Genomic DNA, 23,337 nt, shown 5'->3' with positions numbered 1-23,337 from the left:
CGGGTAATGCACGTAAAACAGAGAGGCAAACTTTTTATATACATCGCATAGCATCTAATCAACATAGCATATCATAACAAGGTATTTCAAGTATATACATAATCTTAAATCAAAGAATACTTAGCCTAGGTTTCCCAGTTCCCACAGTGTTTCAATACGTAACCAAGACAGAATAAACAAGTTAAGGCTTGTTCCGCATTTAGATGCAGATCTGGCAGACAAGATATACCCGTGTTATTAACGTCTTTAACTCTAAATTCAGACAAATCCCTCTTCAAGTTCGTGTAAAGAGGATGTCATGGGTCATAGCTTGGGGCAATTCAAGCAAATACATGATCGGAATGATAAGGAAAATACGAGGTTAACTCAGAGTATTATGCTGTACTGGTTTATTCTGGGTACTACGACAGTTTCACAAGATCGATTGAAATCTAATTTAAGAATGCTACTTTGAAGAAGTCATTTACGCACCATCTTTACACCCAACTATAAACTAGTGTACTTCAAAATGTTTTATGGATTAAACACGTTTAGGCAGTAATGTGTTAGATTTGTGACCAGATAGAACTTTCCAAACCCATCAGGAAGAATATAAACTGAGTACGATAGACCACCCTGAAACGATGCCGAATCGTAAAATCCAGCGACAATTGTAACAGTTTCTGACCCTAATGTGACATTCATGTGGCATTACACACAACACTACACGGCACATAACTGTGATTTGGACACAATGTCACACATAACTGTCGCTAAGACTGTCAAATTATGTTTAGATGTCTCAAGATTTAGGTTATCGTAGGTCATTTTTGTCTATGGTCATGTAGAGGAATCTTACCCATTTAACAATGCTGTTTTAATTTGCACTTGGCTCAAATCTGTGGAGCCATAGATTAAATTCTAGGATAAAGATTTATACTGGCTTATAGCATAGATAAAACACACTGTCTATGTTTGTAGGTTACTGGCCATCAAAATACATCAGACGAAGACCTCACATTGCAGAGGTGAGTTTTCTCTAAATTTCATAAAAATGTTATGATAAGAATAATTTCCTTGTAGCTCGTTCGTATTTTGTTTTATGCTACCCTGTATGTAGTTTTTTTAAGAAAACATATTTAACTCCACTTTTTGGGACCCTAATCTTGTGATAACCGTCAATATAAGGGTTTGTAGGCTATGTACATTTTATGTTTACATTATAAAACTCACTTAAATAAAGAAATTAGAAAGACACTGTAGGATCTAAGTGGTGAAATCTTGACGAAACAAACTTTTTAAACTAAATCCTGAACAAACCCGTTATATTCTATTATGATGGCGCCTGCTTGTATGTACATCAAGCATTATCTTAGGTTTTCGTTTTCTACCCGCACACCTGTCAAATAATATTTTGTAATCATAATCCTTACTTTGTATTTTCAATTATTCAAGCCAAGTTTGTAGAAAAGCTATCTTATTCGTTATTGATCTTTCATAATTGTTGTTCGTTTAATACATTTGTATTTTGAAAAGTAAAATCCCTTTGCGGTTTAACCGCGAGAAATAAATTTATAAGAAAATAGTGAGCTCGAGTAGTACTGGGCACTGTTTACCATTGACCATTGACGCGGATAAGGAGACAGAAGGAACTAGAGAATCAATAATCAACACGTTTTACTGTTTGAATATTTTGTCTCCATACAAAATTTGTGACGGTTTAGAATGGTTTTGGAAGAGGAAGTACTCCAATACAGGTCAATTAGTTATTATCTTAGTGACTTCCATTTTTTATTTTCTAAATGGTGGGTTCCGAACCACGAAGTCACATCAGTAGCACTTCACTAAAAGAAATTGGCCATTTGTAGGATTTGAACCCGCGACTATAGGGCAGAACTACCGCACTCTATCACGGGACTTCTCTAAACTAACTGTGACTCTTTTTGTAAACATAATTTATGTATACACTTTCCCTACAAAATTAACGATAACGCCATAAAATTACATCCACGAAACTGCATCCACAGAGATATTATGTGCTCATAAGTAACTCAAAAAGAAAAGCAAACCCAACCATCCGCCACACGCGTTCACGATATTAAGATATTATCTTTTATGATCAAAGACAAAACACTCTTAGCACAAAGTGTTCTCCGGTAATAGCGCAGCCCATTAAAGCTCTTTTTGCCCGGGGAAAACCGGACACTAACCATCCATATCCGTAATTATCTTCGATTTACGTTTAGTTTATTTGTATTAGGGAAGGGCTTCACCTTAAAACCTCTGATGTGCCGACAGATCTTATAGATATCGAAAATAATTACGTTTCACTTATCTTTTTGGCGAATCTTTTATAATAGAGTAGCATTTACATTTCAATGCAAATACGTGAGTGCCAAGCTATTACTAGTGATTACAGATATTAAGGTTAGTGTATCACATTACGTTAAATGCACACTTGGTTAGAACACAAGAAATTGTCTTGGAGACCTGAAATATCACTCAATGACTGTACTCTGTATAATTCACCGATTGTTAAAACTTTCTTAATATAAAAAACCTTTTAAATATTCAACAGATTTTATTACGGTAACTACAACGTCAAGCCAAAGCCAATACATAGTAACATTTCAGTGCGCAAACCCAACCATCTAATTTAACAATTTATTAAGGTATGAGAACATTGCACTACTTTAACAAGAAGTAGTAAATTATAAACTAACATGATATTCAAAATGCAGTTTTAAAAGTTCACAGAGTTTGTGTAGAGAGTCAATGTGGAGTCCGTTAAAATATTTTGTAAATATTTATATTCGTATACAAACATTATTAAAGGACTAAAGTTCTTATTTTGTATGCACATCATAGTATCCTTATCCTGGAAAGGTTGTAGCCATGAATGGGATGGTATCTGACGAAGAAAACCCCGTATATTAGTTTGAAAACCTCTGACCACATGATGACCCCTGATTGTCTAGATGAAGTTATCTTCTGGTTACTGGAGAGGCAAACCAAGGACTATATAGACATTGACTACCGAGGTTGACTCAAAAGTATCCATTTCGTTAAAATTTCTTCTTGACTGTTTTACATTATTTTCTATGTGATAATAATTTTCAAAAGTCTTGCTTGAAGATTTAATCCCGAATATCTAGAACAGAAGTCACGATCATCCCTAGCTGAATAGCACCTTAGTCAATAACAAATAATCACATATGATAATCTAACAGTGGAATGATAATTACCAAATAACTTCCCGAACTGAATTATCACCTAGCTAAATAACATTGTTTTGATGTCACTTTGCCCACACACCCGGATTCAAACGGAATTCCCCGATTCATCAAATAACACATTTATTACATGGATAGTTTTGACACGGTGGACAAATTATCCTTCAAAATAACAGTTTTTAAATGCTTCAGCATTTAAATGACATGATGATTTAAAACCCATCTACTCAATTCGAGATACAGTTCCCCAACATTATTTTCTTTACTGCTAACATACAGATTATATAATCTGCAATGATTTTCAATTACGTAACCCAACGTAATGTAATTTGGATTCGCACCACCTGTTGTGTACTATTCTTCCAATTATCCTGTGGCTGTTCATGAAAATTACTGAACCAGTGATAGCCAACTATAAAGAATCACTGGCTGTTAATTAGGAAATATTTCCTAAGCAAATTGAGTTATGAAGAATCGAAGTAACTTCCAATGAATCTTTACGCATAATTAATTTCATCTCATAACCACTTGTTTGCAATCACAATTGCAAATTTAGTTCACTGTTTTTCGAGTGCATATTTCATGATCTCACAGAACAAAAGTCTATCTTTTTGGATTGATTTAGTCCAAACACTACAATTTTTTCCTGAAAATGTCCCTTAAACTTATAGGTCGATCGTTGAACAAGTGTTACACAATGTTATTACGATTCGGCCAACGGAAACCCTTAAATATTGTAGTATATCGAAAATTATTACGCACCCTCGGATTCAGTTTTTATCCCACGTACTCCTAACTTATCCCAGATTTGGGATGAAATCCCCCAAAGAGAACACGTTGGCCGCGGAAGATTCTGCGACAGTTGGTAGTTCTAAGTGGGTCGCAGAATGTAAAGATCCGTGAACCGGTTGTCCAAAGGTCTCCAGGTTCCGTTTGTCGCTCGTTTATACAATGTCATGTTCTTAAAGTAGATTAAATTGAACATTCGTATGGAAGCAATAATGATATAAAATTCTAAGTGCATTCTCCTTGGGTTCAGCATGTTTGTAAAGAGGTCATTCCAATACAGATTGAAGTGTTTACTAATATAATATAAATACCTCGTCACAGCTCTGTAGTTACTGTAGATTACAGCTGTTTCGGCATTAAAATGCCATCATCAGATACACATACATCCACCTGAATTGGCGTCGTTAAACTGTACATATACACGAACACGATAAAAACACAAAAACACGTAAAACAAGAGACTGTGAGTCAGCTTCCGTACTCGTAGCAATCATGTACGCGACAGGCCTGTCTCTTGTTTTACGTGTTTTTGTGTTTTTATCGTGTTCGTGTATATGTACAGTTTAACGACGCCAATTCAGGTGGATGTATGTGTATCTGATGATGGCATTTTAATGCCGAAACAGCTGTAATCTACAGTAACTACAGAGCTGTGACGAGGTATTTATATTATATTAGTCATCAATCCAGCTCAGGGGCTAAACCATGTCTATTGATGAAGTGTTTAGCTATCAGGGACATCAATTTATGTGAAGGAATTACAAATAGAAAGTGCAATAATAATTTGAAACAGCCTAAAATTCGAATAAAGTAACAATTTTGTAGATACCCTTTGCTGTGAATTTCTTATAGTACTTACTATCTTACTGTAACAGTGTGCATTACAGGTCCTATTTCGCGACAGACACGAAACTGATTCCAAAGGAGCCAAATTATAGTCATTATTATGACCTCTCATGCTACGGTCTGTTAATAGGTTAGAAGATTTGGGATTGAGGAAAATTATTGAACCTGAATTGTTGAAATAGAAGAAGTTAATTATCACTTGTCTGAAATATGGTAAAGATTTATGTGAACGAATGTCAATGCAAATGTACTACACTGACCGAGTTTTACAACTAATAACTTTATTTGCATGAAACAGTTGTAAAACATTTACTTTTATGATCAGTTGCATCCATCATTGCCGTGTTTGACGTTTATATTTTGTTTACAAAATAAAATATAATGTTGTCGTCGATACTAATATTGCTTCCTGGTAAAAAGTGTTCCAATAGTTTCACTTCCGATCTAACTTGACAGGACCACTGATTATTTTGGCAATTCGATACGTAATGGTTAATTTAGTTTCCAAAATCGAAGGCGAGGGTGACTCGGAGACACGGGTTGCGCTCGGGCGGTCACGGCCCGACCACGGCCCTGATGGCGCTACTTTTAAACACTTTCAGACGCACACAGATTTATACCTAGTTGCCGTAATTGTGGGAATGTTTTTGGAGAAGGCCTATTCGGACGCAGCGACCTGTGACGAGCTTAAGGTGACAACACGAAAACTTTTTCAGGGAAGTGGAAATGAGACGAAGGAACTGCCTACTCTAATATGATGGGTAAAATATATAATTTTCGAAGATGGGACACATCTAGGTTTTCCTGAATTTGAATTTGGAATGGATAAGATGACTAAGGCCAGTTGTTTATCAGGAGTGTTTACCAATCGTGGAGGAAAAGGGTTCAATTTTGAACCGTCCAAAAGATGCTGGAGTACCTTTACGAGCTCATGATGACTATGAAATCATTGCAAAGACTAATATACCTAGCCATCCGGTTGACTTAAGCTACTATACAAGTGTAGTAAGAATTTTAATCATACAACGTTGACAATATCTAGATACGGAATGTAAATTTAATAACACGTACACCCAATGCTGATCAAGAAATTATTTAATATCTAGATGTTTCAATGTAACCTCCTCATACAGAACTACTGCTGTAAAATATATACTGTATAGTATCATAAACTAAACATACTACTAATGACTGAACAGATTAACAGTTATATATCCTATTAAAAATAAAAACCTTTTAGAAACTCCAATAACACAAAAAGACAGTAAGGCATATTAAATTACAATGGATTCAAAACGGCTAACTAATAAGGCTAACAAAGGAATTTAAATGGCTTTATTCAATAACGCATCCATTATGTGTTAATCAGCAATATAATATGTTAAATACAGCCAGCTGTTGCCGGATGTAGCTAGGGGTCAAAGGGCAAACTATTCTCTCAAAACTTTCGCGGACGATCCACATTTCTCGGCCGAGAGACTCGTGTGGTGGGTTGGACCGATGGCGCGATACCGTGCAATGTGGGTGTTATCTCTAGACTTGGACTTAGCATTGGAAATATAAAGATTGGTATTGAGGACTTAGGCTAAGACCTTCTCTACTGCCCCACTATCTTGTTTATGGACCACATGCGGCAATTTTCAACTACACCAAGATTTAAAAGGGGATTTACTCAAAACTTGAAGGTAGGCTTCCATATGGACAAAGTCAACTGACAAATATTTTGGAAATGACCGGGTCGATGATCTCACAAAACATTAGCCAACGTTCTAGATGCGATGCAGCAAATTATCTTAGGGCAAATAATTCAACTTCAGTTGAAGATATACCTTCTGTGACTTATTCGAGAAGTCGACCAGTAGGCCTATTGTCGTCAGTTCAGCGATGCAATCATCTTCTAAATACCCAGATCCGACACAGGACTTACGAAAGAAATTGCTGGGCACGAACTGGATAAAGATTCTGATTTTAAGGAACGCCAGAAAAGAGTAACAATTCCAGATCACCTCCTGAACTTTTTCCGTCATGTCGAGAGCTCGTCCTGCACTTCAACACTGCGACCATCATTGGCTTACCCTTGTGGGTAATTTCATTCTTCACTGCCACTGAATCACGCCCCTCACTGATCAGTAGTAGGCCTACACGTAGACGTAAAGTCGAGGTCTTTAAACAAAAATACATATTAATTCAGAAATGTTTGCAGAAGTGTTACGTAGATACTTCAGACACGAACACTAACACCCAGCCTGTGTAACATGTATACGTATACGTAATATTCACGACTCGGTGATTGTAGTGATAGAGCGGGAGGTATGTAGAAACCCTTGGTGGTATGGTTATACAATCCTCCTAGGGTTATACCCCCATAAACTTTTCGACATGGCATGTCGTGGTCTAAGACATAAGAGGTGTCAGGGTGTCATTAAAAATACACATGCAGCATAGAACCATAGAAAATATTTTCTTAACACATCACAGACTTCGTAAAAAAGAGTAAAAAAGAGAGATAATCGCAAGAAACTCTAGCTATGTGCATTGATTCAATAATGCCAATATTTCACAGAATTGAAAATAATAGAAAATTTTGATGATACCTCTGTTACAACTTTTATCAGAGAATATTCATGCGTACTATCCTACTTAATTTACTGACGGGAAAACAGATTACATAGATCTTCTTGCAAGGCATTAAAGCTGTACAAATACCACAACAGTCACTTAACACATATGTAAAGAATCGTAAAATAAACTGTAATAACAAGTAAGTCATATAATCCAATTTGATATGATGAATAAATAATAATGTGATAAATTCTATAGAGTTCAATAGGACACGAAAGAAGTTATACAGATTCTGTCTCATGAATAAAAATGTCTTGGGCAGTTAAACATGATAGTTACATTTCGTAAAGGGGTTTATGATGCACAGAGAAGCTACAAAACCCTGGGGTCCTCAGTATTTGGATCCTAATTGGTGAAAGCGCCCCTGAAATGATGCTGTGCGATGGTAATTATAGCTTTAAAGATCGCTGTCGCGTCGACCACACCTATACTCTGCTCCTCTTCATCTTCCAGTACTGAAACCTTGGTAATTGACTTTTCAGATTTGACTAGATTTTGGAAATAATTACAACAAAATAAACAGTGAATCGAGTGCTAAACAGATGATCCATTAACTAGTGACAAAAATTGTGATACCGTATACATAATGTTAAAAAATAACGTAATAAAAGGACAGTAATAATACTATGTCTATGTAATTCTACTAATATACTATCACAACGCATACAACCGAATTTCAAACGCCCTTTTTCAGGGTGATTTTTAATACATGATCCTACAGTTATAAATTTTGCAAATAAAGTACATACAGTAATCATGTTGTTCCACTAAAAAGACGAACGAAATAGCAATAATATTGAAAGTGAAACCTACCATATACATACTAAACTACACCTATTAAAACTATATGTGCCTAGCCTCTCCTTGAAGGCTGGACTAGCGTGTTTTTTTCTTTTTAAATTCTGAATAGTTATTTGTGAGCAGCTCAACATGCTAGAATAACCAGTTTCCCTTACATCAGCAGTAATTGGAAGTAGCGTTTACCTTGGAACTATTTTCTCAAACTGCGAGTCTTCAACGCAACAAGACCAAAGAGTAAAACAATAATTGGCAATTCTAATCTTTACAAAACCTATACTTCTATTAACTCTACTCTAATTTAGTAACAACATACATTTTACTTCATTCACACAACATAAACTTCTTTTAATTTTCACAGTGTGTTAACCCTGCTCTATTGATTAGAAAATATTAATCAAATGTCTGCAATAATAACTTATTACTCACGAGATACTTCATTAGGAACTGTAACAAGATTAATCGTTTTCGCATTTCGCTTTCTCTACACCGGACAATGTATGGACATCATTGCAGGTTCACATTCTTTTGCGGAATGTACACAGGAAACAGTATTGAGGAAGTAGAGACTGGATTGGAAATGTATCTGGAATTCACCTATCCAGCTCAAAATTATTCTAGGCCACTTTCAAAGTTTTTATAAACGAGGAAACACTTTCATCCGAGAAAGTTTCGACCAGTCTCGGTTTCAGATTTTCCTTATTCTTTACTAAGATTTTTAAGTAATTATCATTAAGTACTTTCCTGTATTCCTCATTCCTAGTTAAGACGTATACTATGAAGGAAATCGTAGTTTTATTAGCACACTAGAGGCTCACTAATCCGAATCCCGATAATCCGAACGTAGGCTAATCCTGATCAAAGAGTCATTGGTAGAGTAATAGATTAGTCATTATGCCTTGAATAGTTGTTTTTACCATCATGCAAGCATGATTCATCCTTGTATGAAATTATATTATTGCAATTTAATGTCATTTTTATAAAACAGATAGTGTCTATTTCTCTTTGGCGTATTATTTTATGACCTCTTACTTACAGCCTACAAATCCTATTGCGTGGCTACAAACTTAAAAAATCGCTAGTTATTTTTTGATTGAGCGATTGAATTGTTTATATTCTGCGACGCTGATACATCAAAATGTGTAAAGACTCAAAAATGGCAGGTGAAATGAGTGTTGCGAAATATTAACGAAAGTATAGCTTTTGGTTTGGGTTATATGCAGGTTTTCGTAATGATAGATTTGTTTAAGAAATTATACCTCTACTGACTAATACCAGCTGTTGCTTGGCCGTTCATTAAAATCTCCAGTTTTGAACCATCAAATATTCAGTAGCTTTACTCAGGATCAATCCGGCAACCTTCTAAAAAAAACAAGGTGAGCACTATAACTAATCAGCAACTTATATGACTGACTATATTGGGATACAAATGAATATTTTTGATGTGCAAAGCCTCGGAGAAGTAAGTGTTGCTTTCGCCATATTTCACTCTATTAGTCGTACTTTAGTTAAATAAATATTACCAAATGTTAGGCAATGTTTACGAAGATCTGCAAACTACTAATCCACTGTTTTTAAGTAAAAATGATGTACAAGCGGTACAAGCTTAAGCCACCTTTTGCTCTTTGCCCATAAAACTAACTACAGAGTGTTCAGCTGTAATGCCAACCTGAAAGTGTGATATAAATATAAGTATTTTCTCCATAAATGTCTTCACCTGCTCCATATACGAGTGATTCAGTGGCCACAGTCAATTTTTCAAACCAATCTAAAAACCTAACCCCATGACCACTAGGAGTTGGAGGTGTACCAACCCCAAAAACATCACTCTACGCAGTATACTCCCCACTTGCTGTCGCCAGCATTCTCAAGTGAACGAGAAAATGTCACCGATCTCCCCAAGTAATGGTAGCCGGTTTTGGTCTGCCATGTCGAATTTCACATACTTTCACTGCCGAAACTGATCCATCGTGTGGCAAGATGCTTCTCTTGGCGACCGGTCAGCAGTCAAGGTCAAAGGTCGTCACATCCGTGGTGGCATCTGCCATCCGGCGAGAGCTTTCCATCTGCGACTGCCGTAGGAGAAATGGAACAGAGTTGACTGAGTAAGCCATTCACGATTGTATTCTTGATTTATATCCAAGATTTTATCGCCAACTTTTGCTTCTGTTAGCTGTTACTGTCAATTTTAGCTAAGGATTGTTTTCCTGTACGCTTCAACATCAATGATCATGGATCAAACATCATAACTGAGTTTAATTCAATATTCACCAGATTGTTTGGTATGCATCAAATACATCATATAATCCTGGATAGCCAGTAGTTTTTCATGGTTTGAAACGGGACCCAACTCTTTCAAATAATTTGACTTTTTACGAACCGTTCAAGCTCTAAAACCAGGCGTACTTAGCCAAATTCTTTCACCACTCATCGTCCAAAACATTATCTCCAAAAGCGCATCCAGCTCTGTCGACATCATAGTTTATACTGTATTCTTACATATTACATTATCGCAGTCTGCAGTCTTCTCTAGGATAGGAGTGTTGTATGAGACAAGTGAACGCTTCGTGAAAAAAGTGCGTGAATGCGGGATTAGCAGTTCGTGAAGTAAGAGGCAAGATCGAGTGAGGCAAGAATGTGGACCAGTAGGTTAAGATGCGGGTGTGGGGTGGAGCCCTCGTGCGGTGAGGCTCAGAAGTAATGAAGCGAGGAACAGACAGGAGGCAGCGATTACTGGGATTAGGTCCGTACCTACGAATTTGGAGGCACCTGAAGTAGGAAGAATGGCTGGGACTAGATTCCTACTCTGTAGAGATCGTGGACTATGGAAAGCTTAAGGTCAAAATACCTACAAAGAAACAATCGTGTAGAGTGGAGGTATAATTTTAATATTCAAATTCTTGACGATCAATGTCCAATGGTAAGGAGAACATGGATAATTAATTGGTTTTATTACCTGTCACTGATTGGAATAGAAATATCTGGTCTAAAGTACAAAAATAAGTTTATGCCAGGAAGAATGAATATAATATTTGAATATTTAACAAATATCATGACATTTATAGCAGATAATCTTTTTGCAGAGTACAATGATGATCTGTAAAAAGCCAAAAGTAATGGTATAACACTTTTGAATAACCCATTTGATTCGAACTTTCTCAAATCAGGTAATTATATGATTAATTTTTGAAAGCAACATATAAAACAAAGTCTATCAAGTGGAACTCTCTGTTGAAAAGAAACTTGAAGAGATTATGATGGTAATGGTATAGGCAACCACGAGTTCTTTAACTCATTCAATCCGAAATTTTTAAAATCAGTCAACTAACATGTAAGATTGATTAATGAAACCTTAAGTAAGACGATAACTTTCAAGTCTGAAAGTTGTAAAGGTATTTTTTAGAAGACCAATCTTCAAAGATAGTTTCAAGATGACAAACATCTTCGAAGTAAAAAAATTGATTGCGAAGAGAAAGCACAAAATGTCTCTGTCAGAGGATTTATGTCCAAAGAGGACTCCAAAATCACGATGAGAATTGTATTATCATAATTGGGACTATCGCTAGGTGATCAAATTGATTTGAAATCATAAGCATGATGTTGATATGGTGATTTGCAGAGAAATTTTGGTCGTCGGAAATCAGTACTTAACAACAAGATGCGGTGGAAACGATGGGTGGAAACAGCTCATAATGAATGTCAGGAGGAATCTGTCTTCTCCAAAAGCATTTGCAAGTCGGTTGATTTGACTTTGTTTCGTGAGTCATTTTCAAATGGCATCTGAAGAGTTTCAAAATTGTTTGACAACAGAACCAGAAGTATTTCAAAGCTTATTGTTCATATTTTACTTTCTATTATCTCTTATGCACAATATTCAGAGAGCACAGAATAGATTCCTGCTATCCGCCCAAGTCATAACTTTGCCCATATCTGGAACTTCGCAAATATGAAACCACACATCAGGCTTGCCCTTAAGTATAAATTGTTGTTGGAGAAATATGGGTCTAAGCTCAGTATAGAACAACCTCTCTTATCTAAATAGTAATTTCAACGTTAAATTGCACCAACACAATGCTCAAATGTAGTCATTGGCATTGTTCACATAGAAATCGCTTGGGTCGTGCACGAAGCGAATAAGAGCGTTTTATGTTTGTGTTCGCGAGATCAAGACGTTGTGATATTTTATCCATATACTTTCTACCAAACTACTAGTTGCAAACGCTATAATTTTTCTAACAACAAAAGCTAAAAAATACAAATGCAGAAAGAGTTTTAAGACTTCTATCTAATATCCTTTCAAATAGGAACATCATCACCCGATCATCAGTAAATCAACACTAATAGATCGTAAATTTGATAAGAGATTTTAGTTTAAAACACTGCATTGCGTAAAAAAAACTCCAATTTTAAATTATACTGCATACCATAGATAAAACATACTCCTTGTGTTGGTTAGTCTATGTACATACGTAACAGTCTGAGGTATGGGGGTTCATAGAAACATAATCGAACCTTTCCTATTTAATCCAAATATAACAAAGATCATTTAATAAATTGATTTCATTTCCTAAAATGTGATTCAATTACTTCAGTGTGTTAATTATCACCAGATTACCGTAGATAAATTCAGCGTACCTTCTTCATTTTGGGATCACATTGGATAAACCTTTTGACAGTCTTTCTAAGGATATTCGATAAAGGCAGTGTAAAAGTTAAAATGACAATGTATACCATGGAATTTTTTTTGTTTTTTTTTAGCTTTATGATATAGGAATATTTCAGGTATAGTACGAGGGCGTGGGTTCTATCATAGATTGCTCCTCAAGTCTTGGGAGAGTATGTTTTATCTATGGTTCTATCGATGACTTTCAATACAAGTTTGCGACGAAATACTCTTTCAGTTTCCAATGATTAAAAAGCTTGCGTGCAAGAGAGGAAACTACATTGAAATCAGCTAATTTCTTCGGTGGCTCATTTCATGTAATTTTTCTTTCATACAATGCCCACATCTTTAACATTGGAATGGAATGTATTCTTCTCAGAATATGGAGATATAGCTATCGGATCTATCTACATACAGTACCTGTAGGGATGTTTGTTTCTCTTGTATGTTCGGTTCGCTGGCCGCCCGGACAAAGACCTTGAGGATGTGAGAAGCCAAACCATTGTTCGCTCAGGGTCACGGAAAGTCATGTGTGAGTTTAGCTGCTTGTTAAATAGACGTGTGAAATCATACAACAGGACTATGACACATGTTTTTCCATCTATTAATGGACTGTGAAAGATGTTATTCTATCACGGAACAATCTATATAGGTTGGTCACATTCACAAAATGCAAAGACCATTTTGCTCTCATGAATCTCCACTTGCTAATTTCGTCTAGCCCTTGTTTTGTTCTATGAAGAATATTACTAAAAAAAATTCGAAAATAATCATAACACGTTTTACAGTGGTCGTTGAGTCTTCAAGAAGGGTTTCCACATTTCAGAAAGCTAGCAATAGACCTACGAATTGGCAATAATTTATCAATTATCCGTGTCCCATCCATCTCAGCTTTCCAATATCTTCTTGTTTGTCTACCAGGTGAGTTTCACCAGTCCATGTTTCTTCCAGCAATGTTGTACAAAAACATAGAGAGCCGAAGACAGAGTAAATGGCCGATTAAGTTTAAAATAGAAAGACTGTCGAATGAACGAATCGTGTACATTGTAACAGTTAGCCTTGTGGTACGTCGATCACAGAGGTGTCTGCAATCACCTTGCGCACGTATACCCAATCGATTAACTAAGGGCAGAGGCCCTTATCCTTTAACTCCAAGTAGACATCAGTAATCACGACCATTACGACAATCTTTAACCTTGAAGGCACAAAGGGAGCAAGGGCGGACAAACTCCAACGAACTGTCGACCGATAACTCTTCTCCAACGTTTTCGCAAGGCTGACAAAACACTTCACCCCGTCACTGAACTAATTACCATGTTAATACGGGCTACGAAACGGTAACGAACTGCGCCAATTTGTGCAACGGTTTGCGCAATTCCTCGCACGCACAACCCACTAGAAAGGTGTGAAGTCATCCTTGTGATGTAAGGATCGTGAAGGATGTGTTACAGGACGATCCTTTGGAAAGGATGACAGTTAATTATGAGCGGATTCGGGTCCAAGGATGCGCACTATTTAAAACACCTTTCCAAAATACCTTTGTGAAGCTGTAGGTTTAAAGAGACCGAGGATACCTAAACTGCAATTAAGTGGTTGAAGAACCCTCTTGAACGATCGACAATTTGTTTCAAGGTCCGTTCCCTTTGACCATTCGTCATCAAAGAAAATTATATGGCATTCCTGCACATGCGGTAATGTGGAACATGTGGAGATGCGGTTTGACACTACAGACTTCTTTGGTTTACCACTAATTTAGGGATTTATAGCCGCGTTCTCTAGAAAAAATTTTGAAGACATTTCACCGAAACTAAATTATAGTACGTGCTGGTAAATCTGCAGTGTTGTTACGTGAATGATCTTGAAATAATTTCAACTAGAGGTCGTCCAGTGGTCGAAACTCGACCAAAAATATTTAATGTACAGACTTCTTTATTTTCATTCCACACTTTGAATAGAACATGTGATTGGAGTTTCTTCCATTTGTTTTGATTTTCTGTTTATATTTCGTTGTTATTTCGTCACCAGCATGGCAACTCATAATATCCATGTTAAATTTTTCAAAATTTTAAATTAATTTTTTGTGCTTATTTTTGAGCTTATTTTAATTTATAAAGGGATTCTGCACACCTACAGGAAAATAGCTTTCTAACAGTATGCGTAGATTTTCCCTACGATGCACACGAGCTGAGAAAAAAGGTTTTAAAGAAACATGCTTGCCTATTAATATATAGATAGATAATGGTAATGCGAGCTCTTCTAAAAATGTTATCTAATACTTCAGTTCAGTGATTAAAATCAAATGTGGCTAAGCAACGAATCAATATATTTTGAAATCCTTGTATTTTTTGTCGGATACAACCATTCAGCTCATCTCTACATTCGTGGTAAATCGATCTGTATTATTGAGCTCGGTATTTGTGAAGAACATCTTGTGTAGAGCACATGTATCCGATGGAATTAACCAAACACACATCACAGTTCTGTAGTTTGAGTTTAACTTTACTCCACATTTTTAAATATTACAAAACATATACTTATGTTTTTATTTTTTTATTTTGCATATTATTATATAGAAGAAGAAGAAGAAGAAGAAGAAGAAGAAGAAAAGTTTATTGGAATAAAATTGTATTCCATATTATTATATAATAAGATATCAAAGATGTCAAAGATATTACATAAATTTATTAATTTTCAAAAGCCTTTGAGATTTTTAAAAATAATAATATCCCAATAAGATATCTAACACCTCAATTGAAGGGCTCTCTTTTTCGGGAATGCGCAAAGGGAATGGATTGAAAGTGAAATAATGAGCAATTAATGGAAAGTAGTAATTCTTGAACAATCACTGCTATGAGCGATTCGCTACACCTCTACAAGAAGGAAAGGATAGAAATGACGGAAGTAAAAGTCAACTGTCACCCAAGCTGTATACTATATTTACATGCCAAATAATTAATAGCCTCCCCTTTGGTTATGAATTTTAATTACTACCACAGAATTACGAGACAGGCATCTCTAAGAGATATTTTCGGAGTACAGAGACAGATTACTTTCCTTATTCTAAGTGACTACATCCGTGCTTTTAAATTTGAACATTTTCCATTTTTGGACTTATCTATGATAAGTTTTTTTAATATGAGTACAATAACCAATATTTAAATTTAAAATGTCTATGTTGCAAGTAAAATATAATTTTGAAAGCTAGACGGTAGGGCATAAAAAAGGTTTTCATAAACAACATGTGATAAGGATGAAAATTATCCCTTCTAATACTGCTCAGCCTATTTACACTAATAGTTTTATTTAATTACAAGGTGAAAGATATTAACAAAAATATGTATCATGGACTTTTGGTCAGGTCCATCTTAAGACTTAGAACACTAAAATTGCGTTTATCCTTGGATAATTAGTAATAGTATTGAGCTAGGACATCATTCCGATCATCTAAATCTCTTATTGGTCTGATTATATCCGTCGTAAATGATCGAAATCGATACAATTGCAACATATTTTACATAATTAACCATCCTGTAAATAATTCAAGTATAAGTATACACATTGAATGATGTTGGAGACATTAATATCACCCGCGTAAAAGCACCGACGCGCGTAACGCTTATGAAGAAGGTACGAGGTAATGTAGTAATGTATAAGAAGCTAATGTAGTTGGCACTCATTAGCTAAGTACTGTCATTCCGTTAAGTACTTTCGACTAGCTGTAGTAGCTATTACGAACCGTAGTTAGTACTGAGCTGCAAATACTGTAATAGTTATATAATGATAAGGACGACGTTATTTAATCCTTGAGAGGTATGTAGTGTTCAAATTAATGTTGATCGCATTACGAGTGAGTTAATCAAATGTAAAACAGTTTTCCCTTATTGCTGGTTCTTGAAGAATCTTCCTTCACAAAGAATGTCTATATGTAAATGTTATATAATTGCCACATTTGTTGGATTTGTTATGTTCCCAAATCAAGTCAGAGTGTACTACCAAATGTTTCACTGTTGAATCAGGAATCTTTAACCTGATGGTAATACTCTTCGGAGGTTATCTGAAATCAGTAGATATTTCCTTAAAACTTAAAAGAAACTCGAGTATAGTACCTAAAGTCACTTAGTCCGCTTGTCCTAACATTTGTTCTTAACATTTTATCCACTAATCTCAATCACTATAACTTGACGGGTACACCACCGTCAATTTGTATCCTTTCTTGCTAACGTCCAACGTAAAGTTGTCTCGCGGTCCAAGAAAGTGGAATCGACGGAGACAACTACTTGACGTAGAGACAACGTCAAGACAACAAACGCGGTCCTCTTTGGATTTTTTTTTACTTTTCCTTCCTTAATTCCATCCACTTCGCACTGGTGTACGAGTTTCCAAAAATTGCAATTATTTTCAAAGTTTATAATGAAAAATCTAGACATGATATTATAAAAGATCTCTTTGTCGACGAACCTGAGACTTGGTTGGCAGTGAGGTCGTCAGTCTGCACCCTTGTCTCCATCTGCCGCAGTTTAGTGTGTAGTTCCCGCGTGTGCAGGAACAGGAACAGGGTGCTGGAGATGGCCATCAGGGCTACCAACTCACTGGTCCTGCAAACAAAAAACTCTGTGAAAACTCACTACATATGTAAAAGTGATAAATTATCGAAATGGAGTTAAGAAGGCAGGACGGAATATAACAAATGCGCAAAGTAAAGTTTACGATGTTTACTACAGGGTGTGGGGGAAATGGTATGGTAACAAATGCAGAATAAAAATATCAAAATAAGAGTATTTTAGAAGCATCTCAATCCAATTATATTAGCAACCACTACTGTATTCAATGAACTGAGTCACTGATCGACGAGTGCGATGCACGTGGAAGAGAATGGAGAATCAAGGATTTAGTCAATGGTAAAGGCAAAGGATGGCAAAGAGTTTGGTAAAAACTCTAAATAAAAAAAGTCTTAAAAATACGTCTTTTTATAAAGACCTTAGTGCCAAGAGGCCATTGGTAAAAATTCTAAATAAGAAAGTCTTAAAAATATATCTTTTTATAAAGACCTCAGTGCCAAGAGGCCATTCTTTAACAGCAACTATTCGAAGCCACACAGTATAAAATGACCACTTAAAATCATCTTATCACATTCAATATTCACTTAGCATTAAAACCGTTATTTTTTATAAAATATACAGCTTTAATGGTTTAAATTGCCTTTATATTACCTTGGTAGAATTAGGTTAACGTATTAAATCCCTGTTACATCATCAATCACACGCAATAAAATAGGTGTTGTAAATTTACATGTGAACAATGTATATTGCGAACAGTATGATATCATGCGTTTTGACCTTATCCTTGGAATATTTATATCATTTTGTAACGTGATGTAAAGTCTTGGACGATTGTGTCATTGAATTGGCCCACAATAGGATGAGATAAACTTTAATTTTACGGATTCAAATTATGCGCCAACTGACGTGTAAAATTAGAGGCGAGTACTTGACAAATATATGACGTGAGTAGTATTTTCAAAGTCTGACCTTTAGTTTGGCCTAGTTCTACTAACAATAATAGGTCGTATATTTGTAAATTCATAAACTGAATGGATAACGATGTTCTAGAAATCATTGGAAGATGTTACTAACTTACAATATTTGTCATTTAGCTTATCAATATGTAGACAAATTTGGAAACTTTGAAACTCTGAAACTCCGTGGGAACTCCGTTCTTCGAGTATTCTACCGGCGAGGAGTGGAATAGTTGTGTTAACTAAACAAATTGTGATATATTATAACACGAATTCAAATTTTCCAACGCAAATGACAAAGTATGTATTAAAGCAAGATCATTATTACCCTCTAAAAGCTCTTCTATAAATATTTTAAAATAAAATTTAAAATAAGCTTATTGGCATATTATGTTGATGATTACAGAAGTAGGCTATACATTGATTGTTTCCTAGGGCAACAAACTCACCGAGTTCACATTTGGCTTTATTTACTAATGACTTGTTTCTATTTTCATATAGGTTATGATTAAACCCTGCAGATAGATAATGCAAACCAGATAGAAAGATTATTTTTTCATCAAATTGTAAAATAAGTTAGTGTATTCAAACGTATAGTAGAACAGATAACTGTATGGATCATAAACAAAAACAAACGACGTCACTGGCTCGAATATAAACAGTGGTTTGTATTTATATACAAATGGATATACTGTTATAATTATTAGCTTACATTCGAATCAGTGACGTAATTTCCTCAAGCTTATGATACATACAGTTATTTTCTCCGTTAGGTTGAGGGTACTGTTTTTTACTTCTTCAGTTTCTGACCCAGTTACAAAGAGAGTTAAAACCTACAAAAAAGAACATTAAGCTTAAGAACCCCACGAAACTAAAACCGAAACCATACCACATGGTCCAACAAATTATCTTTGAATCCAGCCACGCCATGAGTGTGCAGCCACCGGATAAATTGTTTAGATTAATTGCCGCACTTAAAAGCTACCAATTACCGCAATGTCATTAGCTCAAATTATACCCAATTAGGAAGAGATGAGCATCCTACAGGGCGAAGGATACGTCGTGAGAATAACTGCTTCCTACCACTAGAAATGTCCTTTACTAAAGTTATTTTCTTTTGCGCGTTTGCATTTTTGTAAAGCTGGTTCCGTGAGTGGTTTTTTGACAGCAGAATAGAAGGAAATCAAGATTTAACGTCACCGGAGAGCAAAGTGAAGCGGTTTTTTTTACATAATATGTGTTACTGATATAATTTACGTAACAGTCTACTTAATATGACATATATGTCCATAAACGCATTATTGTTATTATATCCAGCAGTCTATTATGACTGGGGTGACGTCCTGTAATCCAGCTACAAGGAGGTCACGAATTGTGGATATTTACAGGCATGCACTGTGGATGCGATACTCCCTGGTGTGGATTAACGTCCGCACGGGTGAGTACCACTACTATCCGCAGTAATATCCTGATAATTAGACCAATTCGTATATACCAAGGAAAAAACATGGTTCGGATTCCACTATAAACTGTAGGTCCCTCAGTCGCAATTAGCTGTATGGGCTATTAATTAACAGCTGTGTCTAAGGAATATGTCGGCCTTAGTCACTAACAAGACTACAAGATCGCGCCACTCATCATACACTCATCTCCATTCATACTTGGCTTAAAATACCTACGTTGTATGGTCGCCATTTCAAAAGACAAGTATTAAAAAGTCTTCGATCACGAAGCTGGATGGGCGGGAAAGAATATCTCCCCATTCCATCATAAACATAGAAACATAGCAACTTAATTTGGATATTGCTAGAAGGCTTCCCATTTTATTATGAAAAACTGCAGTCAATTCTGATGTGTGTAATGTGTGTTAAGTGTGAGTTTTATAGGTTGTACTAATCAGTAGTTAAGCTAAATTTCAAAAATAAATCTTTCTATTTGGCCCTAATAGGTTTTGTAGTTGATGAAATAGTTGGAAAAACAGTAAACCTCAAAAGGTTCTAAATGTATACGATACAGAAACATCTACTGATCCATAATGGTGAATCTGTAATGGAGTACGGTATGTTAAATCTATGATAGATGTTTGACATCGTCGAACACAGGAGCCCATTTTGGAAGTCTCTTGAGCGCTGATAAGCCATACATTGCAGTTTACGACAAGTAGTCTCGTTTCCAAAAACGTAAATGTGGCAGAGAAAGTGAATTTATACTTTAGAATAAACAGATCCAGCGGGTCAAAGATCAGAGTGCCTAACAACCGTGAAGCATTAGACTAACAATGGCTGCGATTTCCATTGTTTCAGACAACTTTTAGACTATGAATGGAACCTGAAAAGAGCTTGATGCATGAAAACAAAGACTGTGAAATTGAAATCAACCATCTGAAAGAATGTGACAAAATTAAGTTGTTTGGAATAACGTGTAATTTAGTCGACCTTTTCAGACTCTATTGTGTTTCTAAATAGTAAAACAAACAAGTGAAATTCGTAGTATACAAACTACTATTGAAAGTTATGTATTTAATCAAAACAAGAGGAAATTGATCAGTGCATTATTCTCGCTTTCAATTTGTATAACAAAGTACTCATGGTTTTCCAGATTCAAGAAATCATCCCTATAACTATCCTCAAATCCTCCAAAACAACAGAAAAAACAATTTTTTTCAAATATCGGCCAGGGCGATTTTGATTAAAATTTAGAATGTTATATACACACCATCTCAAGGTTTTTTGTCAAATTTTTGTATTTTTAATTTTTTATAGTGATTTCCCATAAAACCTCACAAACAACAGAAAAAACAATTTTTTTCAAATATCGGCCAGGGCGATTTTGATTAAAATTTAGAATGTTATAGCCATTTTAACCCCTACACAAAACTGTACAACCCCCATTATTGTGAATAATTACTGTTTAAAAGTTATTGTAACTTATGTTATTCTCCTATAACAACCCACAAAGTAACAAAAAGTTAGGAAAAACCGGTTATGATTAAAATTAATGTGTTATGGTCCTTATAATTAAAAAAAATTGCAACCACCCCTTGCTGTAACAAATACAGTTTAAAAGTTATTGCCACTTATGTGATTTTACTTATAAAACATCATAGTACTCCCGCCACTTACCCATGAGGTCGTTGACAAGCTTATGGGAGGAAGTATGTGTCAGATTGCTGATACCGTTTATTAAGCTGAATTTGAATATATTGTGTACCTTTTTCACTGACTTCTATCAGCTCTTACTTCAATCATAATTATTCATCACAAAGCTACTGATCAAAAAATCTGGGCTAAGTTTCAAACCAAAAAAAATCAACTGACCTTTCGTAAAAACTGCAAAATCCCACACACTCTCACAAGAACAAGAGACAGCAAATCTTCATCTCCGGGCAGTTATTAGACGTTTTCGCCGCGGTATGTCGGTTTCGCGCCCGTCCCTCATGTCAACTTGACCCTCACGTCCGAGTTTCTCGGGTCAGAGCGGATAGTAATTCCCTGCCACAATCTGGACGTGAACAAATACGTCGGGAAAGTAGCGAACTGGACCTGGAGACTGGAGAAACTGTGTGGACAGTTATGGTCATTGCGGGACGTGGCCGGAGCTGGAAACGGACCGTAGCATTGTTGTGGGATTGGGATACAGGGAAGTCGTGGTTTTCGGTTATTTATGTACGGTTTATCTATACCAAGTTAGGTAATTGCGTATTCAAATATACTTATATTTCTAAGGAATATGTGCGGCCTTAGTCACTAACAAGACTACAAAGATAGCGCCACTCATCCTTCATTCATCTCCATTCATACTTGGCTTAAAATACCTACTTTGCATGGTCACCGTTTCATAAGAAAGTATTAAAGTATTATACATTTATAACCTACATAGCAAGCGATTTGTATTATATTTGCGCCAAAACTTTACATTGCCATTCCTATTGTAAATATCCAAGGTTTTCTACTGTCACGTATTAAAGTTTTCCAGGTCGTTTTGACTTAATATGCTTTAATTAACATATTTCAACGTTTATACTCATTTAGTAAACAGATTGCCTTCGTTTGAAACCAAAAAAAAAACTGCATAGTAAAAATTGGTGATTCTGCTCAGTAGAACTTTGACATTGAAAAGTTGAGTGGATAAACATTTATATCATGATGTTTTCGACCAGTATCACCAGCATCAATACATATCCACTACACGTCACTAAGTATCAATTCTTAAGTTGGTTTTGATTTCAAAAAAATTACATTTTTATTGTTTTTAGTGAAAGGAGGTCTTCAATTCCCAGAATGCCCTTTTTGTCTGAGAGAACTTTAACTTTTTTTATCTTTACAATGTTAGTTGACCTACAGTTTGAAGTGAATTCCAAACCCAGCTAGGGTCACTGCAGTATTATCAGATAGTAAAAAGCCATTGCCGATTGGCGGGATTTGAACTCGGAGAAGCCTCGCGCTACATCCAATAGGCCGATCACACCCCTATTAATGTGTATATTGATTGTTTTACTTCCCGTATTCTGCAATAATCCTTTTTGATTCGTGCCGATGAATATTATTACGACGTGATAACAGTAAACTTTTTATTGCGCTCTATTAATAGTTTTCTGTGGGGCCTAATTTTGTTCTATCCATAAATCCTCAAAAGTGTCTAAGAAAATATGTAAAGGCAGTAAATTATCTTTCTAACGTCTTCACGTTATCTATTCATTATTGTTTTTATATATTGTGCTATAATTTTTTAGTCAAGTAAAATTAGTTGTACTAAGTTATCATACCGTGCATAGGATTCAATGTGTTAAAAAGATACTGAAATAAAAACCCCCAACTCTTTGTGTGGTATTCAGGTCTCTTCAGCCATTCTATAAATTAGCTTCTCTAAACACCGCGTCACGAGCCAACGTT

At 35.6% G+C, this 23,337-nt stretch overlaps 1 protein-coding gene across 2 annotated transcripts in view; it reads right to left on the bottom strand.

The window, feature by feature from the left end:
• The window catches only part of LOC129002526 (heparan sulfate 2-O-sulfotransferase pipe-like), a 62,106-nt gene that overhangs the window by 14,732 nt on the left and 24,037 nt on the right, over window positions 1-23,337 (bottom strand). For both annotated transcript variants that reach the window (XM_054430395.1, XM_054430396.1), the window contains exon 2: window positions 17,389-17,525. In XM_054430395.1, the coding sequence (XP_054286370.1) occupies window positions 17,389-17,525 (137 nt within the window). The remainder of the gene's footprint in view (window positions 1-17,388; window positions 17,526-23,337) is intronic.

Source organism: Macrosteles quadrilineatus, unplaced genomic scaffold, assembly GCF_028750875.1.
Source record: "Macrosteles quadrilineatus isolate MER2022 unplaced genomic scaffold, UCM_ALF_1.0 Scaffold_9__3_contigs__length_116548681, whole genome shotgun sequence".
NCBI classification, from domain to species: Eukaryota; Metazoa; Arthropoda; class Insecta; order Hemiptera; family Cicadellidae; genus Macrosteles; species Macrosteles quadrilineatus.
This window is presented reverse-complemented; position numbering and strand designations above follow the sequence as displayed.